Genomic DNA, 27277 nt, shown 5'->3' with positions numbered 1-27277 from the left:
CCTCTGTGTCAGCCGAGGAGAAGAGGTATCTTTTATTCTCCTCCCGCTGACCACAAGGTAAATCAAAATCCAGCTCCTGGGACTGGTCTGATCCGTAGGCTCCCTCCTCTTCTTCCGAAGAGACTATACAATCCTGCCTGGGTTTTTTGCAGGGAGGTTCGCCTGTAGAGGCCTGTGCTGCTAAAAGGGTGGACACCGAAGACTGCACTTCGTCTTTAATCATAGCTTTTACTTCGGCTCTAAATGTGGCCTGCACCTCCGCCATAACTTTTGCTATACAGTCCTTGCACAGCTGTTTGTTATATGTGTCCAGAAGCCTGGTATTACAAGTTGGGCATCCCCTAGACCTCTTCTTAGGAACTGATCCCTTTGGGGTCCCTTTATCCTATGGACAGTATCAGACACCGGCAGTTTGTCAGGATAAATCACAATAGCTCAGCGAAAAAAAGGGGCCCTATAGATGCTCACTTACGTGACCCAGGGAGATGGCCGAGGAATCCGTGTGCTGCGCGGGGCTACCCTCCATAGCTCACTATAGGTGCAGTGCCTAACCGACAGACACACATGGACAGATTTTACCTGTCTGCCGTCTTCGCCATCTTCCCCAGGCTTCTCCTTCCTGCTGACCTCCTAACCGGAAGTGCGTTCCAGAGCGGAACGCACGCCGCAGTCGCGTCACCGGAAGTGCGCCGGCCAGCAGAGGCAGCGCGCCCAGAGCCCTCCGAGGAGGGAAGCGGCGCCTTCCAGGAGCTCCGCTCCACTGGGCAGGCTGAGGGACCGGGACGGGTTTCAGCCGGCAGCCTGTCTTGACAGCAGGAGGAGACAGGTATGGCAACCTCTCCGTCCCCTGGGCTGCTCCTATGCTTTCAGCGCTGCTGCGCCCTCTCATGTGCCTGTCCGACTAGGGACAGGAAAAACACTGGCGATGGAGGGTGGGGAGGGGCCTTTAACCTCTCGTGTGTTCCTGCCCCTAGTCGGACATGAAGGACTACCTCCTGGTGTGCTGTCAGGAGGGACGCCCTGGAAAAGAGGTATTCAAAGAAAAGAACATGGTCCCTACAGTCAAACATGGCAGAGGTTCCCTGATGTTTTGGGGTTGCTTTGCTGCCTCTGGCACTGGACTGCTTGACCGTGTGCATGGCATTATGAAGTCTGAAGACTACCAACAAATTTTGCAGCATAATGTAGGGCCCAGTGTGAGAAAGCTGGGTCTCCCTCAGAGGTCATGGATCTTCCAGCAGGACAATGACCCAAAACACACTTCCAAAAGCACTATAAAATGGTTTGAGAGAAAGCACTGGAGACTTCTAAGGTGGCCAGCAATGAGTCCAGACCTGAATCCCATAGAACACCTGTGGAGAGATCTCAAAATGGTAGTTCGGAGAAGGCACCCTTCAAATATCAGGGACCTGGAGCAGTTTGCCAAAGAAGAATGGTCTACAATTCCAGCAGAGCATTGTAAGAAACTCATTGATGGTTACCGGAAGCGGTTGTTCGCAGTTATTTTGGCTAAAGGTTGTGCAACCAAGTATTAGGCTGAGGGTGCCAATACTTTTGTCTAGCCCATTTTTGGAGTTTTGTGTGAAATGATCAATGATTTGATTTTTGCTTCATTCTCTTTTGTGCTTTTCCTTGCAAGCAAATTAAATGAAGATAATAAGACCAAAGAATTTGTGATTGCAATCATTTTCAGGAAGAAACGGAGTATTATCTGACAGAATTGCAAGGGTGCCAATACTTTTGGCCACCACTGTATACATATATACACACACACATACATACATACATACATACATACATACAGTACAGACCAAAAGTTTGGACACACCTTCTCATTTAAAAAGAGTTTTCTGTATTTTCATGACTATGAAAATTGTACATTCACACTGAAGGCATCAAAACTATGAATTAACACATGTGGAATTATATACTTAACAAAAAAGTGTGAAACAACTGAAAATATGTCTTATATTCTTGGTTCTTCAAAGTAGCCACCTTTTGCTTTGATGACTGCTTTGCACACTCTTGATGAGCTTCAAGAGGTAGTCACGGGAAATGGTTTTCACTTCACAGGTGTGCCCTGTCAGGTTTAATAGGTGGGATTTCTTGCCTTATGAATGGGGTTGGGACCATCAGTTGTGTTGTGCAGAAGTCAGGTGAATACACAGCTGATAGTCCTACTGAATAGACTGTTAGAATTCGTATTATGGCAAGAAAAAAGCAGCTAAGTAAAGAAAAACAAGTGGCCATCATTACTTTCAGAAATGAAGGTCAGTCAGTCCGAAAAATTGGGCAAACTTTGAAAGTGTCCCCAAGTGCAGTTGCAAAAACCATCAAGCGCTACAAAGAAACTGACAGGGCACACCTGTGAATTGAAAACCATTTCCAGTGACTACCTCTTGAAGCTCATCAAGAGAAAGCCAAGAGTGAGCAAAGCAGTCATCAAAGCAAAAGGTGGCTACTTTGAAGAACCTAGAATATAAGACCTATTTTCAGCTGTTTCAAATTTTTTATTAAGTATATAATTCCACATGTGTTAATTCATAGTTTTGATGCCTTCAGTGTGAATGTACAATTGTCAAAGTCATGAAAATACAGAAAAATCTTTAACCCCTTCAGGACCCAGCCTATTTTGACCCTAAAGACCTTGGCATTTTTGTCAATTCTGACCAGTGTCCCTTTACGAAGTAAAAACTCTGGAACACTTCAACGGATCCTAGCGATTCTGAGACTCTTTTTTCGTGACATATTGGGCTTCATGTTAGTATTAAATTTAGGTCGATAATATTTGCGTTTATTTGTGAAAAAATCAAAAATAATGGGAAAATTTTGAAAATTTTGCAATTTTCAAATTTTGAATTTTTATTCTGCTAAACTAGAGAGTGATGTGACACAAAATAGTTAATAAATAACATTTCCCACATGTCTACTTTACATCAGCACAATTTTGGAAAAAAAAAAAATTTTTGGTAGGAAGTTAGAAGGGTTCAAAGTTCATCAGCAAATTTTCTTTTTTCCAGCAAAATTTGCAAAGCCATTTTTTTTAGTGACCACATCACATTTGAAGTCCCTTTGAGGGGTGTACATGACAGAAAACACCCAAAAGTGACGCCATTCCAAAAACTGCACCCCTCAAGCTACTCAAAACTACATTCATGAAGATTATTAACCCTTCAGGTGCATCACAGGAACTAAAGCAACATAGAAAAATTAAAATGTTCATTTTTTTCTTCCAACAAAATCTTTTTTCTAGCCTAAATTTTTTAATTTTCACATGGGTAACTGGGTAAAATGCATCCTAAAATTTGTTGGGCATTTTCTCCTGAGTAAACCAATACCTCATATGTGGTCATAAACCACTGTTTGGGCACACGACAGGGCTCAGAAGGGAAGGAGCGCCATTTCACTTTTTGATTGGAAAATTAGCTCCAAAAGTCAAATTGCGCTCCTTCCCTTCTGAGCCCTGCCATGCGCCCAAACAGTGGTTTATGACCACATATGAGGTATCGGTGTACTCAGGAGAAATTGCCCAACAAATTTTAGGATGCATTTTATCCTGTTACCTATGTGAAAATTAAAAAAAATAGGCTAAAAGAAATTTTTTGTAAAAAAAAAAAAGTATTTTTAATTTTTACGGATTAATTTGTGAAGCACCTGGGGGTTCCAAGTGCTCACTATGCATCTAGATAGGTGCCTTGGGGGATCTAGTTTCCAAAATGGGGTCACTTATGGGTGAGCTCCAATGTTTAGGCACACAGGAGCTCTCCAAACGCAACATGGTGTCCGCTAACAATTTCGGCTCAAATTGTTAGCGGACACCATGTTGTGTTTAAAGAGCTCCTGTGTGCCTAAACATTGGAGCTCCCCCATAAGTGACCCCATTTTGGAAACTAGATCCCCCAAGGCACCTATCTAGATGCATAGTGAGCAGTTGGAACCCCCAGGTGCTTCACAAATTGATTCGTAAAAATGAAAAAGTGGAAAAAAATACTTTTTCATTTTTACGAATCAATTTGTGAAGCACCTGGGGGTTCCAAGTGCTCACTATGCATCTAGATAGGTGCCTTGGGGGGTCTAGTTTCCAAAATGGGGTCACTTGTGGGGGAGCTTCAATGTTTCGGCACACAGGGGCTGTCCAAACACGACATGGTGTCCGCTAACAAATTGGAACCATGTTGCGTTTGGAGAGCCCCTGTGTGTAAACATTGAAGCTCCCCCACAAGTGACCCTATTTTGGAAACTAGACCCCCCAGGGAACTTATCTAGATGTAGTGTATGTGAGTTTGGTGTGTGGTGTGGTGTATACACCACACACACACACAAACAACCTCACATACACTACAACACACACACCAACCTGACATAGGTTGGTGTGTGTTGTAGTGTACGTGAGGTTGTTGTGTGTGTGCGTGATGTTTTGTATGTCATGCTAGAGTGGGTGAGTTCTGTAGGGAAGGTCAGGATGTGTTTAGTCCGGGGACATGTGATGAATTTTGAAGCATTCATTCAAACACAGTCCCGGTTTATCAGGACACGTTTCACATTGGAAACGGGTGACCTTTCTTATCCCCTTTTTATGGCAGACCCGGCACCTTTTTCTTACCGTGACCTCACCAGGAAAATGTTGCCCTGGTACCACACGGGAGACTCGAGTTCCAGGGGTGCTGGGGCCCGCTTCTTCTTCGCTTCTAAAAATCAGGGCCTTTATCACCGCCTCCTGTAAGTTGAGGAAGGTGTTGGTGGTCTGGCCTGCACATCGTGACAGCACATATGCGTTATACAGTGCCATTTGAACGATGTGCACGGCCAGTTTTTTATACCAGACTTTCGCCTTCCTCATCGCACTGTAGGGCTGGAGGACTTGATCAGAAAGATCAACTCCCCCCATGTGCTTGTTGTACCCCAGGGCACAGTCCGGTTTGCGGACCGGTGCTGGGGTACCTCTAACGTTGGTGGCCGTGGTGCCGGGACCATGGATTGTGGTCAAGAAAAAGACGTCCCTTTTGTCTTTGTACTTCACCACAACCATGTTGCCGCTACATTGAGCTCGGCTCTCACCCTTTGGGAAAACCTGCTCAATTAGCGTCAAAGGGAGACCCCTCTGGGTTTTGCGCACAGTACCGCAAGCGGCGGTAGCTCTGGCAGAGAGGGACTGAAATAGGGGAATGCTTGTATAAAAGTTATCAACGTATAGATGGTAACCTTTATCAAGCAGTGGGCGGATCAAATCCCACACTATTTTCCCACTTACCTTCAGAGCAGGTGGACATTCTGGGGGCTGAATCCTCGAATCCTTTCCTTCGTAAACTCTAAAGCTGTGAGTGTACCCTGAGGCACTCTCGCACAGCTTGTAGAGCTTTATTCCGTACCTGGCCCTCTTACTGGGCAGGTATTGTCGGAATTGAAGCCTCCCTTTGAAGTGGATGAGGGATTCATCCACAGAAATTTCCCTTTGGGGAACGTACACTTCAGCAAACTTGTTGCTGAAGTGTTCTATGACCGGACGAATTTTGAACAGTCTGTCAAAATTCGGGTCATCGCGGGGAAGGCTGTCCGTGTTATCCCTGAAATGTAAAAATTTGTGAATGACCTCAAATCTTTTGTGGGTCATCACCATTCCGAACACTGGAGTTTGATATAAAATATCGGTACTCCAGTATTGACGGATTTCTGGTTTCTTCACAATCCCCATGTGAAGTACCAGTCCCCAATATTTTAACATTTCTACTGAGTCAACGGGACTCCAAGTAGAAAACATTGAATTTGGGTTTGCAGACAAAAATTGCTGGGCGTAAATGTTAGTCTGCTCCACCATGAGACTGACAATGGCCTCAGAGAAATAGACTTTGAAAAAGTCTATTTCCCTGAGGTTTGCGGTCTCAAACTGGATTCCTGATTGGGGAACGAAATCAGGAATCCGCGGAGCGTAATTTTCAGGGATGGGGGTCCACACCGGGGCACTGGTGCTAGGTTGGGCGTGACTAGCACCAGGTTGAGGGTTACTTACAGATGGCTGTGGGTCTTCTTCCACGGCCTCCGGACGATGCCTTGACCTCTGACGTCGTCTTGGTGCCGGCTCGGTGTCACTGGAGGAGGAAGAATGAGAGGAATAGAGGAACGTGGGGTTTTCTCCCTCACTATCAGCTTCGGAGGCAATAAATGAATATGCCTCCTCAGCTGAGTACGCCCTAAGGCGGGACGGGCGGGACATTTTGTGTGCTGTGGGGAAAAAAAAAATCTAAACTTTATTATTAGTATGAGTGTACGTGTGTATGTGTGAGTGCTTGGTGTAAATCACGTGTGGGGGCGGTCAGGCGCACGGGGCGCAGGAGGGGGCGCAGTCAGGCGCACGGGGCGCAGGAGGAGGCGCAGTCAGGCGCACGGGGCGCAGGAGGAGGCGCAGTCAGGCGCACGGGGCGCAGGAGGGGGCGCAGTCAGGCGCACGGGGCGCAGGAGGGGGCGCAGTCAGGCGCACGGGGCGCAGGAGGGGGTTGAGGAGATGGAAGAGCCAGCAGTGATCACTGGGCAGAAAGGGGGGTAGGAGCCGGCAGGCAGCAGGGGGGGGTGATCACTCGGATGGCGGGGGGGGGCTGGTGATCACTGGTGGGGGGGGTGAGATCCCTGGGGGGGGGGTGAGATCCCTGGGACTGGGGGATGGTGTTGTGATCACAGGCGCAGGAGATTTACACGGAGCCTGCTGCTGCTGCCACCGGCTGTCAGAAGGAGAGCAGCAGCCGGTGGATGAAGACGTGGGAGAGAGCGGAGGGAGCGGTAGGAAATTGGGCTGGGGTGGAGGGGTGGGGGGTGGTAGGGGATGGAGGGGGGGGGTCGGGGGCTAAGTGGGGGCTGGAGTGAGACAAGGGGAGAAACAATTACCGGCGGCAGCAATGTGGGGCGACAGCGGATCGCAGGAAGCGGGGGTCGCTGGCGGGTCTCTGGCGGGTCTGGGGTCGACGGCGGCTAACCAATCTCCTCAGCATCCACGGACAGGATAAAGGCTGAGGGATTTGGTTAGCCATTTAAATTTCCTCCTCCACATCTGATTGGAGGGCTAGCGTCACATGGACACTAGCCCCAATCAGATCTGGGGGGGGGGGACACAGAGGTGACACTCCCCCCAGCCAATGGCTGATGCTGTAAGCATCAGGCTATGCCCAGATTGAAATATTTCACCAATTTTCATTGGTGAAATGTTTCATTCATTCCGATTGGCAGTTTCACTAAAAGTGAAAATGAAACTACCAATCGGAGGGGTCCCAGGCACGGGGGGGTTAATCCACCCCCCCTGGGGTCAACTTCAGGTTGTCTAGTTGCATCAGCAACTGTGACACCTGAGTGACCCCGCTCGCAGGCGCTGCAGGGGCTCTTTCCCTCCATGTCACAGACGGTGTGACACGGGTCGGGAAGGAACTGTTTTCCATGTCACAAACGGTGTGACACGGGTCGGGAAGGGGTTAAATGAGAAGGTGTGTCCAAACTTTTGGTCTGTACTGTACATATACACACACATATATATATTTATTATACATATACACATATATATTTACTTTTTTAAGTATTATGTCCTTTTCAGCGAGTTGATGGGTAGCAATTGCTAAACTAAAATACAGCAGGTAAGCTCATCAAATGCCAAGAGCCACAAACAATCATTTCTTGCTGATTAGAAGCCGCTCACCTGATCCCGGAACATGAGCGACACAGTTTCTAGAACATGCATGCTCCATTGCTGCTCTGTCTCCGAACTAGCCAGGAACTTCACAAGATCATCCATCCCACTCATGTGGATTGCCCATAATACTTTGTCGTGAATACTAGCGTCATCATCGACATTCTAAAAGAAGCAAAATGTAAGGAACAAGACTAGAGAGACTAAAGAAAAATCATTTAGTCATTTTACAGTTGTGTAGACATGAATGCGTTCAGTGTGGCAGATCAATTTCACAATTCGACTCAATGCTTGTTAAATACTTATCGCACCTTTTCCTCATCAGAATCAGCAGGAACATGAAGGAGATTTCGTACTAGTAAAAGAATTCTTTCAATTAGTAAGTTATGTTCCTCTTCACGCTGCTCCCAGTCCTATAAAAAAACATAATAATGGAAGGAGAAATTAACTTTGAAAAGTGTAAAAATATCCAACAATGTGTAATACAAATTAACACTTTCCCGACCTGGTAATTGTTTTTGTTTTATAGTTATTCACTTTTTTTTCTCTTCTACTTTTAAGCGCTATATAACTTTTTAAATTTTTCCATGAACATGGACGTATGAAAAGTTGTATTTTGGTGGACAAGTTACACTTTTGAATGACACTATTCATTTTACCATTCAATGAAATGAAAAGCAGGAAGAAAATTTCAAGTGCAGAAAAAAATCCCGCAAAAAAAGCAATTCTGCAATAGCTTTTTGAGTTTTGTTTTTACTGTCTTCTTTGTACTGGAAAAATGACCTAGCAATAAGATTCTTCAGGCAGTACAATTAAAATTACCAAGATACCAAACTTGTATAGTTTTATTTTATTTAAGTGGTAGAAAAAGAATTGGATATCTGTAAAAAGAAATAAAAAGATATTTCTTCCTTGTGTCGGCATTTTTCAAGATCTGTAACGTTTTAATTTTTACGTTAATGTAGCTTTGTAAAAGCTTGGTTTTTGTGTAGCGAGCTGCTGTTTTATTAATACCATTTTGGGGTACATACAGCATTTTTTTTGCGCAACCTAAAAACTGCATTTCAGGCGTTTAAATTTTTTTCTTTTTACGGTGTTTACTGATCAAGTTAATTATATATTTTAAAACATTGGACTTTTATGGAAACAGCAATACAAAATGGAGATTATATACATACACACATACAGTATATACATATAGATATATGGGGAGCAGGGGAAGGGGAGTGATACAAATTACTATATTTATATGAAAAAAAATAACAGACATCGCACACTATCAACTCATCGGTTCGCTAGAATCGCCTCAGGGCCGGTGGTATCCTGTGACCATGCACACCAGCACTAATGTTATTTAAATACTGTTGGCAGTAGGGCTGTGGAGTCGGTAAGCCAAACCTTCGACTCAGACTCCTCAATTTCCATGACACCAACTCCGACTTCACCTCCCTCATACATGGCTCATGTTTAAGTGATAAATTTACGGTAGGACACATTTTTCTCAGCTAAAAGTCTAGACCCTTAGATCAGGAATAGGACAGACATTTATAGGACATTTCATAACTTTCCCAAATTCTTATGAAAAAATATTCCCCACAAACTGCATTGAACTACTGTACCCAATTTATTATATATTTTAGGAGTCGGTCCATTTTATACCCAACTCCACCTCCATAGCCCTGGTTGGCAGAGACTGACAGCTGCATTTAAGTGGTTACATTACAGAGATAGGAGCGCACTTCGGTTGCTACATAGCATGCATCGGCCTGGTATGGTGAAGGCTCAGCTCCTGAGTCTGCTCCATACACAGGTACAGAACAAAGGATGTACTGTACAATAATGTTTTTTGAAGAGGGAGGGGTTAAACAGTTTCTTCTGAGAAACTTAACACTATTCTGAAATATTGTAACACATCAAATATTCCTGCTGTGCTTTGGAAACTCAGGTTAACAGTTTTGCAAAGTAGCTATTCCAGACAAGGCAAAAATGAAGTACAATACATTTTGCATTTTACAACAAAAAAAATAACTAGGAATAATCACTTACCATCTGCAGCAAATCATATAGCTTTTCACTCAAGACTACAAAGAGTCTTTCATTTGCAAAGGCCTGATAATGAGAGGAAGAAACAGAGTCAGAGATCAACAGAATCTGCTCCTATGAGTTCATGGTTAATAAATAGCAAATTTAAAAATATAAAACGTGATTATGGAACCAAGAAGATTTTCAGTAATGGACCAAAGACGACCCAAAAAAACACCACAAACCAGAGAGCCCCTTATCCCCTTTATCAAATCCAGATTGGATCAGATGCTACTATTAACCCTTTTACTACAGAGGACATTTCTAATAGATCACGACTTTCAAACGCTCGACTATAAAGCTCTAAATGCAATATTTAGGGCTCGACATATAAAGCTTTATCCTGTGCTTCAGTGTGGAAAAAAAGAATGGTAAGGGATAAGCTGCAAGTGACAGCAAAAAGACAGGTGTGGACTGGGGAAAGTTTGGATCTCTTCAGTCTAGTTATGTGAATAGGTACAAGTAGACATAATGGTAGGTATAAATGAAAGCATGAACTCTTCAACTCTTTACATCTTGACATTTCACGATGCAGAAATGCTCCGGATTTTTTCCTGAGCGTTTCTGCATCTCCCTGGCAGAAAAAACGCTTGCGGATTTTACATGCGTTTTTCTGCCAGGGACAAGCATATGTCCCGCATTTTTCACATGCGATTTTGCATGCGGGTTGTCAAGCGTTCATCCAAGTGATTTTAGCATCACTTGGAAAAGTGCTTGACAACTCTGTCACACTATATAAATCCATGCAACCGGCATGGAGTTGTATAGTGTGACCAAGTTAATAGTTAAAAAAAATAATAAAATGGTAAAAAATAAACATTATACTCACCTTCCGATGGCCCCCGGTCTCCTTCTCCAGTCCGTCCGGTGTGTTGGGCGGCTCGCGGTCGCGTGACATGTCACATGACTAAATGACGTCATGGAAGGTCCTTTTAGACCATCGAGAGCTACCAGGGAGCCAGGACGCATCGCTTAGGAGACCGGGGGCAATCAGAAGGTGAGTATAATGTTTATTTTTTTGTTTTAAATTCTTTTTTTTTTTTTTACAGGTACTATGGTACCCGAGTCTGGAGGAGAGTCTCCTCTTCTCCACACCTGGGTGCCAGCCGCACATTGAATCGTTTAATATCCGCATGTGCACATGTAGTGATGCGGATATTATGCGATTCAATGCAAGTCAATGGCGGCGAAAACGCAGCGATTACGAAAAATGAATGGTAGTGCTGTGGATTTTTCCGCAATGATAATCCGCAGCGCACGTTTCCGCAGCATGTGCACAGCACATGCGGATTATCATTGGGGATCATTGCAGACCTTCTACCAAGCATTTACTTTTAAGCGTTCCTGTGGCGGAAACGCTTAAAAAACGCATCGTGGGCCTTACTTTGGTCAGACTTTTAGCCACCAGCGTTCATTTTTATGCTTTTTTTTTTACAAAAGTTAAGTATTTGATGCAAATTTGCATATGAGCATCCATGAGTGTAAATAGCTGGGTGGCATTTACCATGTTTGCAATTTTAGCAAATAAATGGAAATGGGTGAATAGTCTGATTCCATTTTACACTGCAGTGCTAACTTGTGACTGTCAAAAGTGTAAAAATTGGCAGGTAAAGGGTTCAAGTCTGTCTGTAAGCAGTTTATGTCCAGATGTGACCAAATTCCCAATAATGCAAACATCTCAAAAATGGTCTGTGTATTAGTGCTTCCCCAGAATCGTTACTAGAAATGAGATTGAATACAAAAAGTAACCTCACCTCTTTATAAGCCTGAAGGTAGGACACAACTTGCAGGAAATGATGGCGAAAAGTGGGGTCTTGGGGAACTTTCCCAAAGCACAGAAGTGCAGGCTGGGTTAAGTTTACCATTAACCTGTAGAACAGTGGGGTTTGGTTAGGATACGTCCATGGATGATCTGAGACAGCTCCCATAAGCACATATGCATCCTGGCCAACCATAATATACTAGTTACCTGATGACAGCATCAAAGAGCTGCTTGTCATTGTGATGCTGAATGACTAACGGTACTAGATCATTCTGCAGAATTTGGGCAGCACCCAGCTGTTGTCGGATATCTCTGGTTTCATCTTCATGACGAAGGTAACGAATTAAGTCTTTCACACTTTCTAGAGGGGAACATGAGAAAAAGATTTAAGAAAAAATGCAGCCAGTACTCCATTTTATCTATAAAAATAATAAATGTGTTAGTGACATTAATTTTCAATCAGAGTGAACAAGAATCTTTTTTTTTTTTTTTTTTTTTTAACTGACCTCCCAATCTTGGCATGTAACATAAATAAACATTAAAGCAGATCTGTCACCGGATTACAAGCTACAAACAGCATACATTTTTGTATAGGTCTTAGATCTAATGAGGATGGTGTAGTTGCTTTGAAAATCCATGTCAGAATGGCTGTATAATTTTGATATCAAGATAAACATTTTATAATTCCAACTAGAGCTGGAATTTTATAACCGGCAAAAAGAGTATTATACAGCCATTCAAACTAAGAGTTCTAAGTGAATACATGAGTCTCATCAGTATTAAAGGGGTTTTCCCACGAACAAAAGTTATTTTATTCAATAGATCTTGGAATAATAATAACTTATACAATTGAATATGTATTTAAATAAAATGCTCATGTTCCTGTGCTGAGATAATCTTATAAATGTGCCCCTGCTGTGTCTCACAGTGTAAGGAACAGGTCTGATCATACCACAGCTCCTGAGCGGGGAAGGGGGGCGGGGGCAGCAAAAGAGTATACTGACATTTCAGCAGGGGATTGCAGCTGATTCTTTCTTTCTTTGAAGTAAAACATTGTTTAAAAACAGGCAAGGAAATGTTTTACTAACAAAAACAATCAGCTGTGATCCCCGGCTGCAATGTCTGTATACTCTTCTGCTTCCATCCCTACCCAGGAGCTGTGGTATGATCAGACCATGTTCCTGTACGGTCAGGCACAGCCATTACACAGTACACAGCAGGGGCACATTTACAAGATTATCTCAGCACAGGAACATTTTATTTAAAGACCTCCAACTGTGAAAGTTGTTATTATTCCAAGATCAATTGATTAAAATGTATTTAACCCCTTAGTGACTGGAGCATTTTTTTTTATTATTATTTATTTATTTATTCGTTTTTTACTCCCCTTGTTCCCAGAGCCATAACTTTTTTTATTTTTCGGTCAATATGGCAGTGAGGGGGGCTTATTTTTTGCGGGACCAGTTGTACTTTTGAACGACATAACTGGTTTTACCATATCGTGTACTGGAAAACGGGAAAAAAATTCCAAGTGCGGCAAAATTGCAAAAAAAAAAAAAAAAAAAAAGAGGGCAATTCCAGTTGTTTTTACCACGTTCACTGAATGCTAAAACTGACCTGCCATTATTATTCTCCAGGTCATTATGATTTTGTAGATTCCAGACATGTATAGGTTTTTTTTTTAAACTCTTTTTATTGAAAAATTCCACAGGATAATTGTTATAAACAGATACTGTCATAATATAAGGTCAGGGTAACCCAAACATTAACCATTCTCAGTTTAATACAATTTACATCACGTTCTCAATAATCAAAGTAAACAGTTAGAAAAAAACAAATAGTTTGAAACATAAAAGTTTCATTGTGGAGCACTGCACTCTTTACTAAACCGGCCCATTCCTTATCAGAATTCAGTATATATATCAATTATAGTTGCAATAGAGGTACACTCTTACAGCCCATATATATCATTTCCCATGCACTCAAAAGGGCATATATCAGGACTCCTAACATGAGATTAGCAAAGTCATGGCACCAGGGAACAAGTGTGTTAAGGGCGACTCACACCATCTTTCCCATATCATTTGGAATTTCTGGGGACATCCCCTATTTCTATATACTATATTTTTATACGGTATTATATCATTCACTAGTTTTTTCCATTGGTTGATATTAGGAGGTTTCCCTCCCATCCATCTTAGTGCTATTGCTTTCCTGGCCATAAATATAACCTCCCGAAAGAATATCCGATCATAGTGTGTCCACATTTCCTCGTCCACAATACCCAAGAGACAAAACTCTGGACTACATTCAATTGGCATCCCAACTATCCGTTCTAGTGTAGTTATCACTTCACCCCAATATCTTCGTATTATCCCACAATTCCAAATAAGATGCCAGAAATCCGCTCCTGATTCCCCACATCTGTGGCATTCATCAGATGCCATTCTACCAAATCAATGTATTCTCCCTGGGGTCAAGTAAGATTGATGTATATATAATTGAATTAATTTATTATTGGCGGCTGGTGACATCACCATATGCGCCTCCGGCACATCATTCCACTGATCATCAGTTACAGAAGAGATTAATTGCCGCCATTTACTCTCAACAAGAAGTTGGGTAGAAGTGATTTTAGAATTCAGTAGAAAAGTATATAGAGAAGATACCACGCCTGTGGGTCCTTGAGTTTTTAGTTCTCCTATTAACGAGTATTTAGATATTCGCCTCCTAGGATGTGGGAATTGGTGTGTTATGGCATGCCTCTTTGTAGATATCTGTAGAAATCCCTATGAGGGATTCCAAACTTTATAAGAATTTGATCAAATGACAATAAAATTTTGTTTTAAAAAATCTGATTAAGTGTTGTTATTCCGTGTTGCTTCCAGAAGATTGTGTCCTGTAGGTTTTTAAGCTGCGGAAATTCAGGGTTATCCCACATTTGGGTTTCTCCCATTTGATCAGTAAATCTCACGATACACCTACTCTCACGCCACACCTGTATCGCTAGGCTATGTGCAAACAATAAGCCCTGTGGTGGTCTGTAAGAGCCTTCTAATATATCCCATGGTGTATTCCCATTTTAAAAAAATGTATACGATGCGCTTCTGCATTAGTGAGTTTATCACTGCTTATCCAGCACTTCAAATAGCGTAACTGACCAGATAAATAATAGAGAAATAGGTCGGGCACCGTGCACCCTCCCCTTGATCCTTGGGTCTCTGCAGAGATCTAATGCTTAGTTTGGGCCTTGCTGAGCCCCATATAAATGAAGCCATCATGACGTGCAGTTTCGGAAAAATTTGGGAGGGATTTTAATGGATGAATGTTCTAATACATACAAACACTTTGGAAGGACAATCATTTTGATTAGGTTAATTCTTCCCGCCACAGGCAATGGAATATGGGACCAGCGTTCACATTTTTTCCTCATCATATCCTGTATGGGGTACACATTGTCCTTCAGGTCCATAATTGGGTTTTGATTAATTATAATGCCTAGATATTTGAATTTTTGTACTACCTGTAGTCCAAAAATAAACGGTTCGGTTATGTTATCTATAAGTGGCATAACCACAGATTTGCTCCAATTGATTTTAAGGCCCAATAATTCCCCAAAGTAATTAATAAGGTCAATTGCTCTTGTAAGGGATTGTTCTATTTTGCTTAGAAAGAGGATCAGATCGTCAGCGTATAACCCCACTTTATCTATTCTAGAGTCTATACTAATGCCCTCCACCAGGTGGTCCTGCCTAATTTTAAGGGCAATAGGCTCTATCGCTAGAGCGAAGAGCATCGGAGATAAGAGGCAACCCTGTCTAGTTCCTCTACCCAGGTTAAAGTATGCCGATAGTATTCCATTTACTAGAATGTTAGCTCTTGGCATATAGTAGATAAATTTTGTAGCTGGATTAAATTTATCAGAAAACCCAAATTTCAGGAGCACACACTGTACGAACGTCCACTCCAAGGAGTCAAAGGCTTTCGCCGTATCTAAAGAAGCTATAGCCCAGGGTTCCTGATATTTATGGCATGTGTTAACACTTATAGGTTCTTTTTTATTTAAGTGGTGAAAAAAAAAATCCAAAGGTTTGCTTAAAAAAAAAAAAAAAAAAAAAAGGCACCATTTTCTGAGATTCGTAGCGTCTCCATTTTTCTTTATCTGGGGCCGGGAGAGGGCTTATTTTTTGTGCGCCGAGCTGACGTTTTTAGTAATACTATTTTGGAGTAGATGCAATGCTTTGATCGCCCGTTATTGCATTTTATGGCAATGTTGCAGTGACCAAAAAAAACGTAATTCTGGTATTTTCAATTACCTGATCGGTACTGCTACATACATTCGATGAGCAGATCGCCTGTATGCAGCAGAATTTTTTTTTTTTACACCTCCAATTCTGGAATTTTTTTTTTTCCCCCCAAGATCTATTAATTAATTAAAATGTACTTTCTTTGTGGAAAAACCCATTTAATAATGTATTCAACTTGTACTGTGAAATCTGGCAGCAGATCAAGTTTAACAATACACCTCAAACTAAACACAAATCTATTGGGCAACAAATAAAGAAATACTGTTTCTTTGCAGGCAATGAATTCCCCTTCACAACCTAGGGATTTTCAGTTTTTGTTTTAGTTTTTGCTCCCCATATCCCAGAGTCATAACTTTATTTTTTTTCCGCCATTATGGCTGTGTGAGGTCCTGTTTTTTGCAGGACGAGTTGTACTTTTGAACGACACCATTGATTTTTACCATGTAGTGCACTGGAAAATGGGAAAAAAATTCCAAGTGTGGTGAAATTGCAAAAAAAAAGTGCAATTCCAATTGTTTAGTTTTTTTTATTGACTTCGTTCACTAAATGCATAAAAACTGACCTGCCATTATGATTCTCCAGGTCAGTACAAGTGTGTTGATACCAAACATGTATAGGTTCTTTTTTATTTATGGGGTGAAAAACAAAATACAATTTGTAAAAAAAAATAAAAAATACACCATTTTCCCGAGACCCGCAGTGACTCCATTTTTCGGCATCTGGGACTGCGTGAGGGCTTATTTCTTGTGCGCCGAGCTGATGTTTTTATTGATACCTTTTTGGGGTAGTTACGATGTTATGATCGCCTGTTATTGCATTTCATTAGAATGTTGCAGTGACCAAAAAAAAACTAAAAACGGAATTCTGGTGTTTGATACCAAATATGTGTATTTTTTTAATTGTTTTATTTTAAATGGGGCAAAAAGGGGGTGATTTGAACTTCTATAAATTTTTTTAAAATATTTTTTTTCTACTTTTTACTTGCTTTAATAGTCCCCTTAGTAGACTTGAAGGTGTGATCTTATGGTTGCTTGTGCTACACATAACAGTGCTTCAGCCCTGCTATGTGTAGCAGAAATGCTGATCTCCTATGAATGCTGGCCATAGGCCGGCATTCATACGAGGTCCTCAATGACAGGCACAGGGGTCTTCTGCAGACCCCTGGCTGTCATGACAACCCATCAGCGCCTCGCGATCACGTGACAGGGGTGTTGATGGGCGTGTCTTATGACACTTCCAGTTAGCACGAGTTAAATGCCGCTGTCAGTGATTGACAGCGGCATTTAACATGTTAACAGCCGCATGTGGATCGCGATTCCATCCGCGGATTTTAGAGGCACATGACAGCTGATCAAATCAGCTGTCTTGTACCAGGAAAGATGCGGGCTCAGCGCAGGAACCTGCATCTAAAGGAGGGAGAGGTCGTAAAGGGGTTAAAGGGCTTGTCCACTACTGGACAACCCCTTCCTTATCACTTCAGTGCCCCATATAAACTAAACAAAATCAATATTTACCTTCCGCAGCAGCACCATACCTGCGAGATCAGTGTTGCTATTCTCAAAGGGTCACGTGACATTGTTGCGTCATGTGACTGCTGCAGCCAATCAGCAGCCGCAGATCTGCTGCAGTATTCCGTCAGAGAGGACGTCCGCACTGATGGAATAGTAAAAGCTGCTGCTGATCAGTGACCGCCGATTGTTGCGTCAAATAACTGCTGCAACCAATGCTGCATTACCGGCAGAGGTTTTACTATAAAGGACATGAAGTAACACAATAAACATAAAATTTAAGTTATTTCACAACTGTACAACACAATATGTAAGACTATATTAAAAATATGGTTCCATTCTATGGTAAATACAAATGCTTTATAACAAATACGTACCAAGGCAATCGGGTTCTTTGTGGTAGGTATCACCCTCTAGGTACCCTAAGGCACTACACGTTGCTAATAATTCACAGTTCATCATGTACAAGTCCATAAATTTCTTGCCAATTTAGGGAACAGTGACCCTCACCTGGCAAGAAGAACGAAATGTTAGTACCTTACTATTTAGTTACATTAAAAGTAAATACATCAAAGACTGTGGTCACACACATCTAACCTGAGGTCATACAATGTTGCACTTGTCATCAACATTTTCTGTGTAGAGTAAAACAGAGAAAAGAAAAATGTAGAAATCTTTTTGCCTCTTTGCCATTGATACCGGTCTCAGTCTTGCCACCAAATCCTACAATTGGTGTGCGATTCCCAAGGCATACTAACCTGTGGTGTAGAGCAGCTCAAGGGTAAAACGTACAATTCTTATACACCAATATACCCTGTCAGAAGGGAAAAGTATTCTCCAATATACGAGATACGTACAGTAAAAGCGAAGCAATGCGCATTCTATAAATGAGAGATCGCATGTACAATGTCAATGTAACACCCTGAAAGGCCTTTATACACTGCTCAAAAAAATAAAGAGAACACTTAAACAACAGAATATAACTCCAAGTAAATCAAACTTCTGTGAAATCAAACTGTCCATTTAGGAAGCAACACAGATTGACAATCAATTTCACATGCTGTTGTGCAAATGGAATAGACAATAGATGGAAATTATTGGCAATTATCAAGACACACTCAATACAGGAGTGGTTCTGCACATGGGGATGACCGACCACATCTGAGTACCAATGCTTTCTGGCTGATATTTTGGTCACTTTTGAATGTTGGTTGTGCTTTCACACTCGTGGTAGCATGAGACGGACTCTACAACCCACAGAAGTTGCTCAGGTAGTGCAGTTCATCCAGGATGGCACATAAATGCAAGCTGTGGCAAGAAAGTTTGCTGTGTCTGTCAGCATAGTGTCCAAAGGCTGGAGGCGCTACCAGGAGACAGGTCAGTACACCAGGAGACGTGGAGGGGGCTGTAGGAGGGCAACAACCCAGCAGCAGGACCGCTACCTCCGCCTTTGTGCAAGGAGGAACAGGAGGAGCACTGCCAGAGACCTGCAAAATGACCTCCAGCAGGCCACAAATGTGCATGTGTCTGCACAAACTGTTAGAAACCGACTCCATGAGGGCCCGACGTCTACAGATGGGGGTTGTGCTCACAGCCCAACACCGTCCAGGACGCTTGGAATTTGCCACAGAACACCAGGATTGGCAAAGTCGCCACTGGCGCCCTGTGCTCTTCACAGATGAAAGCAGGTTCACACTGAGCACATGTGAGAGTCTGGAGACGCCGTGGAGAGTGATCTGCTGCCTGCAACATCCTTCAGCATCACTGGTTTGGCAGTGGGTCAGTAATGGTGTGGGGTGGCATTTCTTTGGAGGGTCGCACAGCCCTCCATGTGCTCGCCAGAGTTAGCCTGACTGCCATTAGGTACAGAGATGAGATCCTCAGACCCCTTGTGAGACCATATGCTGGTGTGGTTGGCCCTGGGTTCCTCCTAATGCAGGACAATGCCAGACCTCATGTGGCTGGAGTGTGTCAGCAGTATCAGCAAGATGAAGGCATTGAAGCTATGGACTGGCCCACCCGTTCACCAGACCAGCATCCGTTTGAGCACATCTGGGACATCATGTCTCGCTCCATCCACCAACGTCACGTTGCACCACAGACTATCCAGGAGTTGGCGGATGCTTTAGTCCAGGTCTGGGAGAAAATCCTACAGGAGACCGTCCGCAACCTCATCAGGAGCATGCCCAGGCGTTGTAGGGAGGTCATACAGGCATGTGGAGGCCACACACAATCCTGAGCCTCATTTTGACTTGTTTTAAGGACATTACATCAAAGTTGGATGAGCCTGTAGTGTGTTTTTCCACTTTAATTTTGGGGGTGACTCCAAATCCAGGCCTCCATTGGTTAATAAATTTGATTTCCATTGATGATTTTTGTGTGATTTTGTTGTCAGCACATTCAACTTTGTACAGCACTAAGTATTCAAAGAGAATATTTCATTCATTCAGAGCTAGGATGTGTTATTTGAGTGTTCCCTTTATTTTTTTGAGCAGTGTATATTACAACTGGCATTACCTTTTCATTACAGCCATGGTAATTAGTAAATGAGTAGTTCAACCCTTTCACCCCGAAGCCTGTTTTCACTTTCATGACCGGGCCAATTTTTGAATTCGGACCACTGTCACTTTACGAGGTAATAACTCTGGAACGCTTTAACGGATCCTCCTGATTCTGAGATTGCTTTTTGGGACATATTATACTTTGTGACAGTGGTAAAATTTCTTTGATATGACTTACGTTTATTTGTGAGAAAAAAACGGAAATTTGGCAAAAATTGTGAAAATTTATCAATTTTAAAACTTTAATTGTTATGCTCTTAACCCACAGAGATATGTTACAAAAATACTTAACATTTCCCACATGTTTACTTTACATCAGCACAATTTTGGAACCAACATTTTTTTTTTTTTTTTTTTGTTAGGGAGTCATAAGGGTTAAATGACCAGCGATTTCTCATTTTTACAACAAAATTTACAAAACCATTTTTTTTTTTTAGGGACCACATCACATTTGAAGTGACTTTGAGGGGTTTGTATGACAGAAAATATTCAAAAGTGACACCATTCTAAAAACTGCACCCCGCAAGGTGCTCAAAACCACATTAACCCTTCAGGTGCTTCACAGAAATTAATGGAATGTGGAAGGAAAAAATAAACATTTAGCTTTTTTTCACAAAAATTTTCCTTTAGACCCAATTCTTTTTACTTTCACAAGGGTAACAGGAGAAAATGGACCCCAAAATTTGTTGTGCAATTTCTCCTGAGCATACCAATACCCAATATGTGGGGGAAAACCACTGCTTGGGCACCTGACGGGGCTCAGAAGGGAAGGAGCGCCATTTGACTTTTTGAATGTAAAATTTGCTGGCATAATTAGCGGACACCATGTCGCGTTTGGAGAGCCCCTGATGTTCCTAAACAGTGGAAACCCCCCCAAAAGTGACACCATTCAGGAAATGAGACCCCCTCAGTTAACTTGTACAGATGTGTTGTGATCACCTTGAACCCCCATGTGCTTCACTGAAATGTATAACTTTGAGCGGTGAAAATAAAGAAATCACATTTTCCCCACAAAAATGTTTTTTTTTTTTATCCCCAAAGTTTTGCATTTTCATAAGGGCAGCAGGAGAAATTGCACCATACAATTTATTGTGCAACTTCTCTTGAGTATGCAGACACCCAAAATGTGGGGGAAAACCACTGTTTGGGCGCAAAGCAGGGCTTGGAAGTGAAGGAACGCCACTTGATTTTTTAAATGCAAAATTTGCTGGAATAATTAGAGGACGCTATGTCTCGTTTGGAGAGCCCCTGATGCGCCGAAACAGTGGAAACACCACACAAGTGACCACATTTTGGAAACTAGACCCGTCAAGGAACTTATCTAGATATGTGGTGAGCACCTTGAACTCCGAGGTTCTTCACAGAATTTTCCAACTTTGATTTGTGAAAATGAAAAAAAAAAAAAACATTTTTTCCTCAAAAATGTTGTTTTAACCCCAAATCTTTTCATTTTTACAAGGATAGCAGGAGAAAATGGACTCCAAAATTTGTCGTGCAATTTCTCATGAGTTCGCCGATACCCCATATGTGGTCGAAAACTACTTTTGAGTCACAGTCCAAAGCTCAGAAGGGAAGAAGAGCCATATTGGAGTTCAGATTTTGCTGGACTGGTTTGAGGGTGCCATGTCATATTGGTAGAACCCTTGAGGTGTCAGAACTGCTGAACCTCCCATAACTGACACCATTTTACAAACTACACCTCTTAATGAATTCATCTAGGGTTGCAGTGATCATATTGACATAACAGGTGTGTCACAATATTTTATACCATTGGGTAGTGAAGTAAAAAATTTTACCACCAAAAAATTTTTTAGCCCCAGATTTTATATTTTCACACTGGGAAATGGGTAAAAATGGCACCAAAATTTGTCCCACAATTTCTGCTGAATGTAGAAATATCCCAATATGTGGCTGCTTAGCCACATGGTGAGACTTGGGAGGGTATGAGCGCTTTTTGCCTTCTGGAGCACAGATTTTCCTAGAATAGTTTGCAGACTCCATATACAGAGCCCCTATATGCTAGAAGAGCAGAATCTCCCCTTAAGTGACCCCATTTTGGAATTATACCCCTTTGTGAATTTAATCTACTGGTGTAGTGACGATTTTGACTCCATGGGTGTTTTCTAGAAACAAGCAGCAGTGGACGTTGCGGAGTGAAAATTGCAAACTGCCGTTGTAGTGACCAGTACATTATGCCCAGATCATGCTTCTGGAGACACACACCCGTAAATTAGGCGGCCACTCATCGCTACAGAAATGCCAAGCAGGTGGTTTAGGCACACTGTGGGGCTCAGAAGGGAGCAGTGCATTTGGATTTTGGAGCGTAAAATTCGCTGGATTTCTTTTGGAGGGCGAGGAGCCATTTCGCTTTTCCAGAGCCTTTGTGCTATCAGTAATATGGAAACCCCTATATTATTGTTAACAGATGACGGACCTGAGTGTTTTTTTTTTTCTGAATGGAGTTGAAGCTTTTATTTGGGATCACAAATGTTCATACGCTGAGAACTTATATCGCAAGGTTTCCATCTAAATTTACGAGTGACGTGATTCAGATTAAACCCCCGAGGGATGCATTCACTATGAGGCAGCAGAGTTACTCTGAACTCCATCTGGCCTCAGCGGTGCACAAAACTGTGGCGGACCGAGCTTTTATGCATGACTAAAAAGACGGATACCGCAATATCAAAGACCAGACGGCGTCCACAGTGCCTCGATCTGCCTCATTACAGAGAATCTTCTGCCGGGGGTACCGTCTGAATCACATATTTCGGTGTAAGCGCTCAGTGTAGAGCAGAAGGATAAATGGGTGCCGAGCCATAATGCGATCTTTGGGAGGTAGAATTAACAAATCAACAGCAGGTGAAGAACTGGTTTTATTTATTTTGTACGCCGTTCCTCATGTAGTATAAGTGATTAGACTATGTCATTCTTCGGGTTGGTGCAATTACAGCGATACCAGATTTAAAATCGGGCTTTTTCATGTTTGGGTGCCGTCACACACTGAGAGACGCTTTTTATTATATATCGCCATATTTTGATAGCTATAATTTTTCCATATTTCAGCCGACAGTCATGTGAGGGCTTGTTTTTTGCGGGACGAGTTGACGTTTTTATTGGTACCATTTTCGGGCAAATTACATCTTTTGATCGCTTTCTATTCCGATTTTTGGGAGGCAGAAATAACAAAACCAAGCAATTCAGGAATTGCTTTTTGGGGATTTTTTTTATGCTGCTCCTGTGTGGTAAAACTGATAACGCAGTTTTATTCTTCGGGTCAGTAGGATTACAGCAATACCACATTTATATTTTTTTTTATGTTTTGGCGCTTTTACACAATAAAAATTATTTTATAGAAAAAAATAATTAGTTTTGCATTGCTTTATTCTAACAGCTGGAACTGTATGGCTGATTGTTTTTTGCAGGACAAGATGACGTTTTCAGCTATACCATTTTTATTTACATTCGTCTTTTTGATTGCATTTTATTCCACTTTTTGTTCGCCGATATGATGAAAAAGCATAGTTTTTTGCCTCATTTTTCTTTTTTTTTGTGTGTTCACTGAAGGGATTTTTTAGGTCGGGTTGTTACGGACCCGGCAATACCAAATATGTGTACTTTGTATATTTTATTTATTTATTTTACACAGATAAATGTATTTATTGGATTAATATTTTTTTTTGTTGTTCTTTATTTTGTGATATTTCTTTAATATTGTTATAATTTTTAATAACTTTTTTTTTTTTTTTTTACTTTTTTATTTTGTCCCAGGATGGCACATCAACTTTGCCTGCCCTGATGGCTGATCTAACCCTCTGCAATGCTTCTGCACTGCAGGGCATTAGATCGGCGTTTGACAGGCAGGGAAGAGGTGTGTCAGCTCCAGTTCTGAGCAGGCACCGACAGGCCACCTTCCCTGAAGGACCTCGTGGCCATCTTGGTCTACATGGTGACCCCGGGTCCCATCAGCCCAAAACAATCGCATCGCGTTGTGCTGACAGAAGCACAAAGGCAGCTCACTCCCACTGCGATGCTCCTTTATGTCGCGGTCACTATTGACAGTGGTATCAGAGGGGTTAAATGCCCGTGATCGGTGCTCGCTCCGATAGTGGTAGTTGCTGAGGGGTGTCAGCTTTGAAAAAGAGCTGACACCCACACTCAATTGCAGAGGCGCTCAGCGTGAACCCGTGCGATTGTGAAGCAGTATCGTGAGCATGTGTGATCGTGAAGCAGGCATAGTGTAACACCAAGCACAGGACTGCAAGAGCAGTGAATGATCCAAGGATTCTCACTTTGATGTTCTTATGCTGAAGCCCACTACACCCTGCACTTGGCATAATAATATTAGTTTAGGTCAGAGTATTTTCACTGAGTTTCGAGTAAACTATTAACCCCTTTACAACATCCGCTGTACATGCATGCCGCTGTGGGTGGTGTACATGTATGGCGTGACGATCTCGCGAGTTCACTCAGAGCACCAGCGTGAGCAAAAAAGTGGGTGCCAGCGCTATATGAGAGCTGAGACCCTGCGGCAACCTCTACGATCGGTGCTAGCGCCAATCGCGGACGTTTAACCGCTCTGATGCCAAAAGTTTAACCGCTCAAACGTGACAGCAACATCGGCATAGCAGAGAGAGGGAGCTGCCTCTCTGCTCCAATTGGCACAACACGATTGCGATCGCATGGTTCCGCAGGGTCACCCAGGTACGGTGGAATGTAAGCTCCTGCTCAGAGCAGGAGCTGACACGCCTCCTCCATGTGTGTGAGAGGCAGGGAAAGTTGATGTCCTATCCTGGGATAAAAACAGTAAATTACTTACCGGTAATGTGATTTTCCTGAGCCCATGACAGCAACACAAAGAGGGGATCCACCCCTTCCAGGACAGGAAACCTACAGAATAAAAGGGTGGCGCCTCTCCACCACCTCAGTTGTTTACAGAGCATGAGAGGATACTACTTAATAGTTATATATCCCATGATTTTTCCTTCTACACACCGCGTGAATCAAACACCATGAAGGAAATGAAGTGATCAACTTCTACCAGTGATGGGAGGGAATATAAGGGAGCTGTCATGGGCTCAGGAAAAATCACATTACCAGTAAGTAATTTAGTGTTTTCCTATCACCCATGACAGCACCACAACGAGAGATTTACAGAGAAAAAAACTTTAAAGTTAGGGTGGGACCACAGCCTGTAGAACAGTTTTCCTAAAGGAAAGGACCACAGAAGATCCCAGATCAAGCATATAGTGTCTATAGAAGGTGCAAGGTGAAGACTGAATCGCAACCTTAAATAATGCTTGATGGGGACATCCGCTTTCTTATTGTTCTGTCATGGATTCCCAGGATTGGCACAGAAAGTAGGGTGCACAATTTCCTGACTTCTATGGAAATTGGATGCCATCTTCGGAAGATAGGGTAGCTCCGGAACCGGCCCATCTTCTAGGATCTGTATAAACAAAGGATTAAGCGACAAAGCTTGAATGTCACTAACTTACCATGCTGAAGTCAGGGCCACCGGGATAATAGTCTTTAATCTGAAGACTCTGAATCCATGGGTTCAAGCGAAGGCTTGTTAGAGCAGTAAGCACTGGATTCAGATCCCAGGGTGCCATCTTTGGACTGAAAATGGGCCTAGATCCAAAACCCACTTTCACATTCCTTGCTTATTCAATGCAGGTTGGACACTGTTCCAGTAGTCTACGGCTAAAAAGGTCCACTTGAAATTCTCTTCCTCTTTATATGAGGTGCTGTTAAAGATAAAAGGTGAGACTTCGCCATCTGAACTGATTAGACAGTGTCATTAGGGATCTTGGCAGAGTTCCTCCATTCAGGTTGTAGAAAACCCAGGTAGGCCTGGGTTAAATGATAGCTTTACAGCTCTTGATTAGGGCACCTGAAAAGCTAAGCAGCAGAGCAGGCTAGGCATTCACCTTAGACTGCTGGAAAGCAGAGCAGTGTATGTGTCTTGGAGCTAATCAGAGATACAGGCCAGACTCCACAAGTATCAGTGGTTCCCTGGATAAATATTGTTTTCTTTGATCAAGCTGGGTTAGCTGAGCTGTATATGAGTAGTCAGGGTCTGTCCTATTTAGTCAGAGCTTGGACAAGACCAGAAATATTAATGTTTATGACTTCTGTGCAACCTGTAAAAAGCAATAAAACTGCGCTTGATTGGACCAAACCCACAATGGCTGTATGAGCACTACATGATGCCTTCCTACCTTTAAGAGTGAAACCCTACAAGGTTTATTATTAACCTGCAAAACTAAGGAAGTGCTCTTATTGTCACCTGCCTCCAATTGGCATTCCACGAAGCCAGCTGAGCACCAGCCAGGAATACTGCCACCCTCTGTCTCAAAATAGAGGGTAGGATATTTTTCCCCCTGAATTCGATAAGCTTGCCATGCACAGTTTACAGTCGCTGAACTTGGTTATGTCATACATAAACTTAGTTGTGCAACCAGTACCTTTACAAAGAGGGACTATGAGGCACAGGGGCGCTATAAGGCACAGACACCCTATAAAGCACTACAAGGCACAGGGGCACTCAAGCACCGAGAGACACTATGAAGCCCCATGAGGTACTAACAGGCACTGTGAAGCACTATGAGGTACTACGAGGTACAAACAGGCGCTATAAGGCACTATGAATGCACCATGAGGCGCTGTGAAGCGCTAGCGCTATGAGGTACTACGAGGTACAAACAGGCGCTATACGGCACTATGAATGCACCATGAGGCGCTGTGAAGCGCTAGCGCTATGAGGTACTACGAGGTACAAACAGGCGCTATACGGCACTATGAATGCACCATGAGGCGCTGTGAAGCGCTAGCGCTATGAGGTACTACGAGGTACAAACAGGCGCTATACGGCACTATGAATGCACCATGAGGCGCTGTGAAGCGCTAGTGCTATGAGGTACTACGAGGTACAAACAGGCGCTATACGGCACTATGAATGCACCATGAGGCGCTGTGAAGCGCTAGTGCTATGAGGTACTAGGAGGTACAAACAGGCGCTATACGGCACTATGAATGCACTATGAGGCACTGTGAAGCGCTATGAGGCACTGTGAAGCGCTATGAGGCACTATGCTATGAAGCGCTATGCGGCACTAACATGTGCTATGCGGCACTAAGATGTGCTATGAGGCACTATGCTATGAAGCGCCATGAGGCGCTATGATGTACCATGAGGCGCTATGATGTGCCATGAGGCGCTATGATGTGCCATGAGGCGCTATGATGTGCCATGAGGCGCTATGCTATGAGGCACTATGATGTGCTATGTGGCACTACAATGTGCCAAGAGGCGCTGTGAGGCACTATGATGTGCTATAAAGTGCTATGCTATGAAGCACTATGATGTGCTCTTTGTGAAGCGCAAAGAG

At 42.8% G+C, this 27277-nt stretch overlaps 1 protein-coding gene across 8 annotated transcripts in view; it reads right to left on the bottom strand.

Moving 5' to 3' along the window:
- Positions 1-27277, bottom strand: part of TIMELESS (timeless circadian regulator) — a 161745-nt gene that overhangs the window by 59990 nt on the left and 74478 nt on the right. For 7 of the 8 annotated variants that reach the window (XR_012273028.1, XR_012273034.1, XM_073663680.1 and 4 more), the window contains 6 exons: positions 17703-17835; positions 11718-11871; positions 11503-11617; positions 9713-9775; positions 7978-8079; positions 7676-7831 (listed from right to left, as the gene is read on the bottom strand). Coding sequence is in view for 6 of the 8 variants with exons in the window: in XM_073663680.1 (XP_073519781.1) it covers positions 7676-7831; positions 7978-8079; positions 9713-9775; positions 11503-11617; positions 11718-11871; positions 17703-17799 (687 nt within the window). In the remaining 2 variants the exon portion in view is untranslated. The remainder of the gene's footprint in view (positions 1-7675; positions 7832-7977; positions 8080-9712; positions 9776-11502; positions 11618-11717; positions 11872-17702; positions 17836-27277) is intronic. The other variant, XM_073663685.1, reaches the window with a different exon arrangement.

This window comes from Phyllobates terribilis, unplaced genomic scaffold, assembly GCF_046119375.1.
Source record: "Phyllobates terribilis strain yellow unplaced genomic scaffold, ASM4611937v1 Scaffold_2__4_contigs__length_985480577, whole genome shotgun sequence".
NCBI classification, from domain to species: Eukaryota; Metazoa; Chordata; class Amphibia; order Anura; family Dendrobatidae; genus Phyllobates; species Phyllobates terribilis.
Note: the sequence above shows the minus strand (reverse complement) of the source record. Positions and strands in the feature narration are given on the sequence as shown.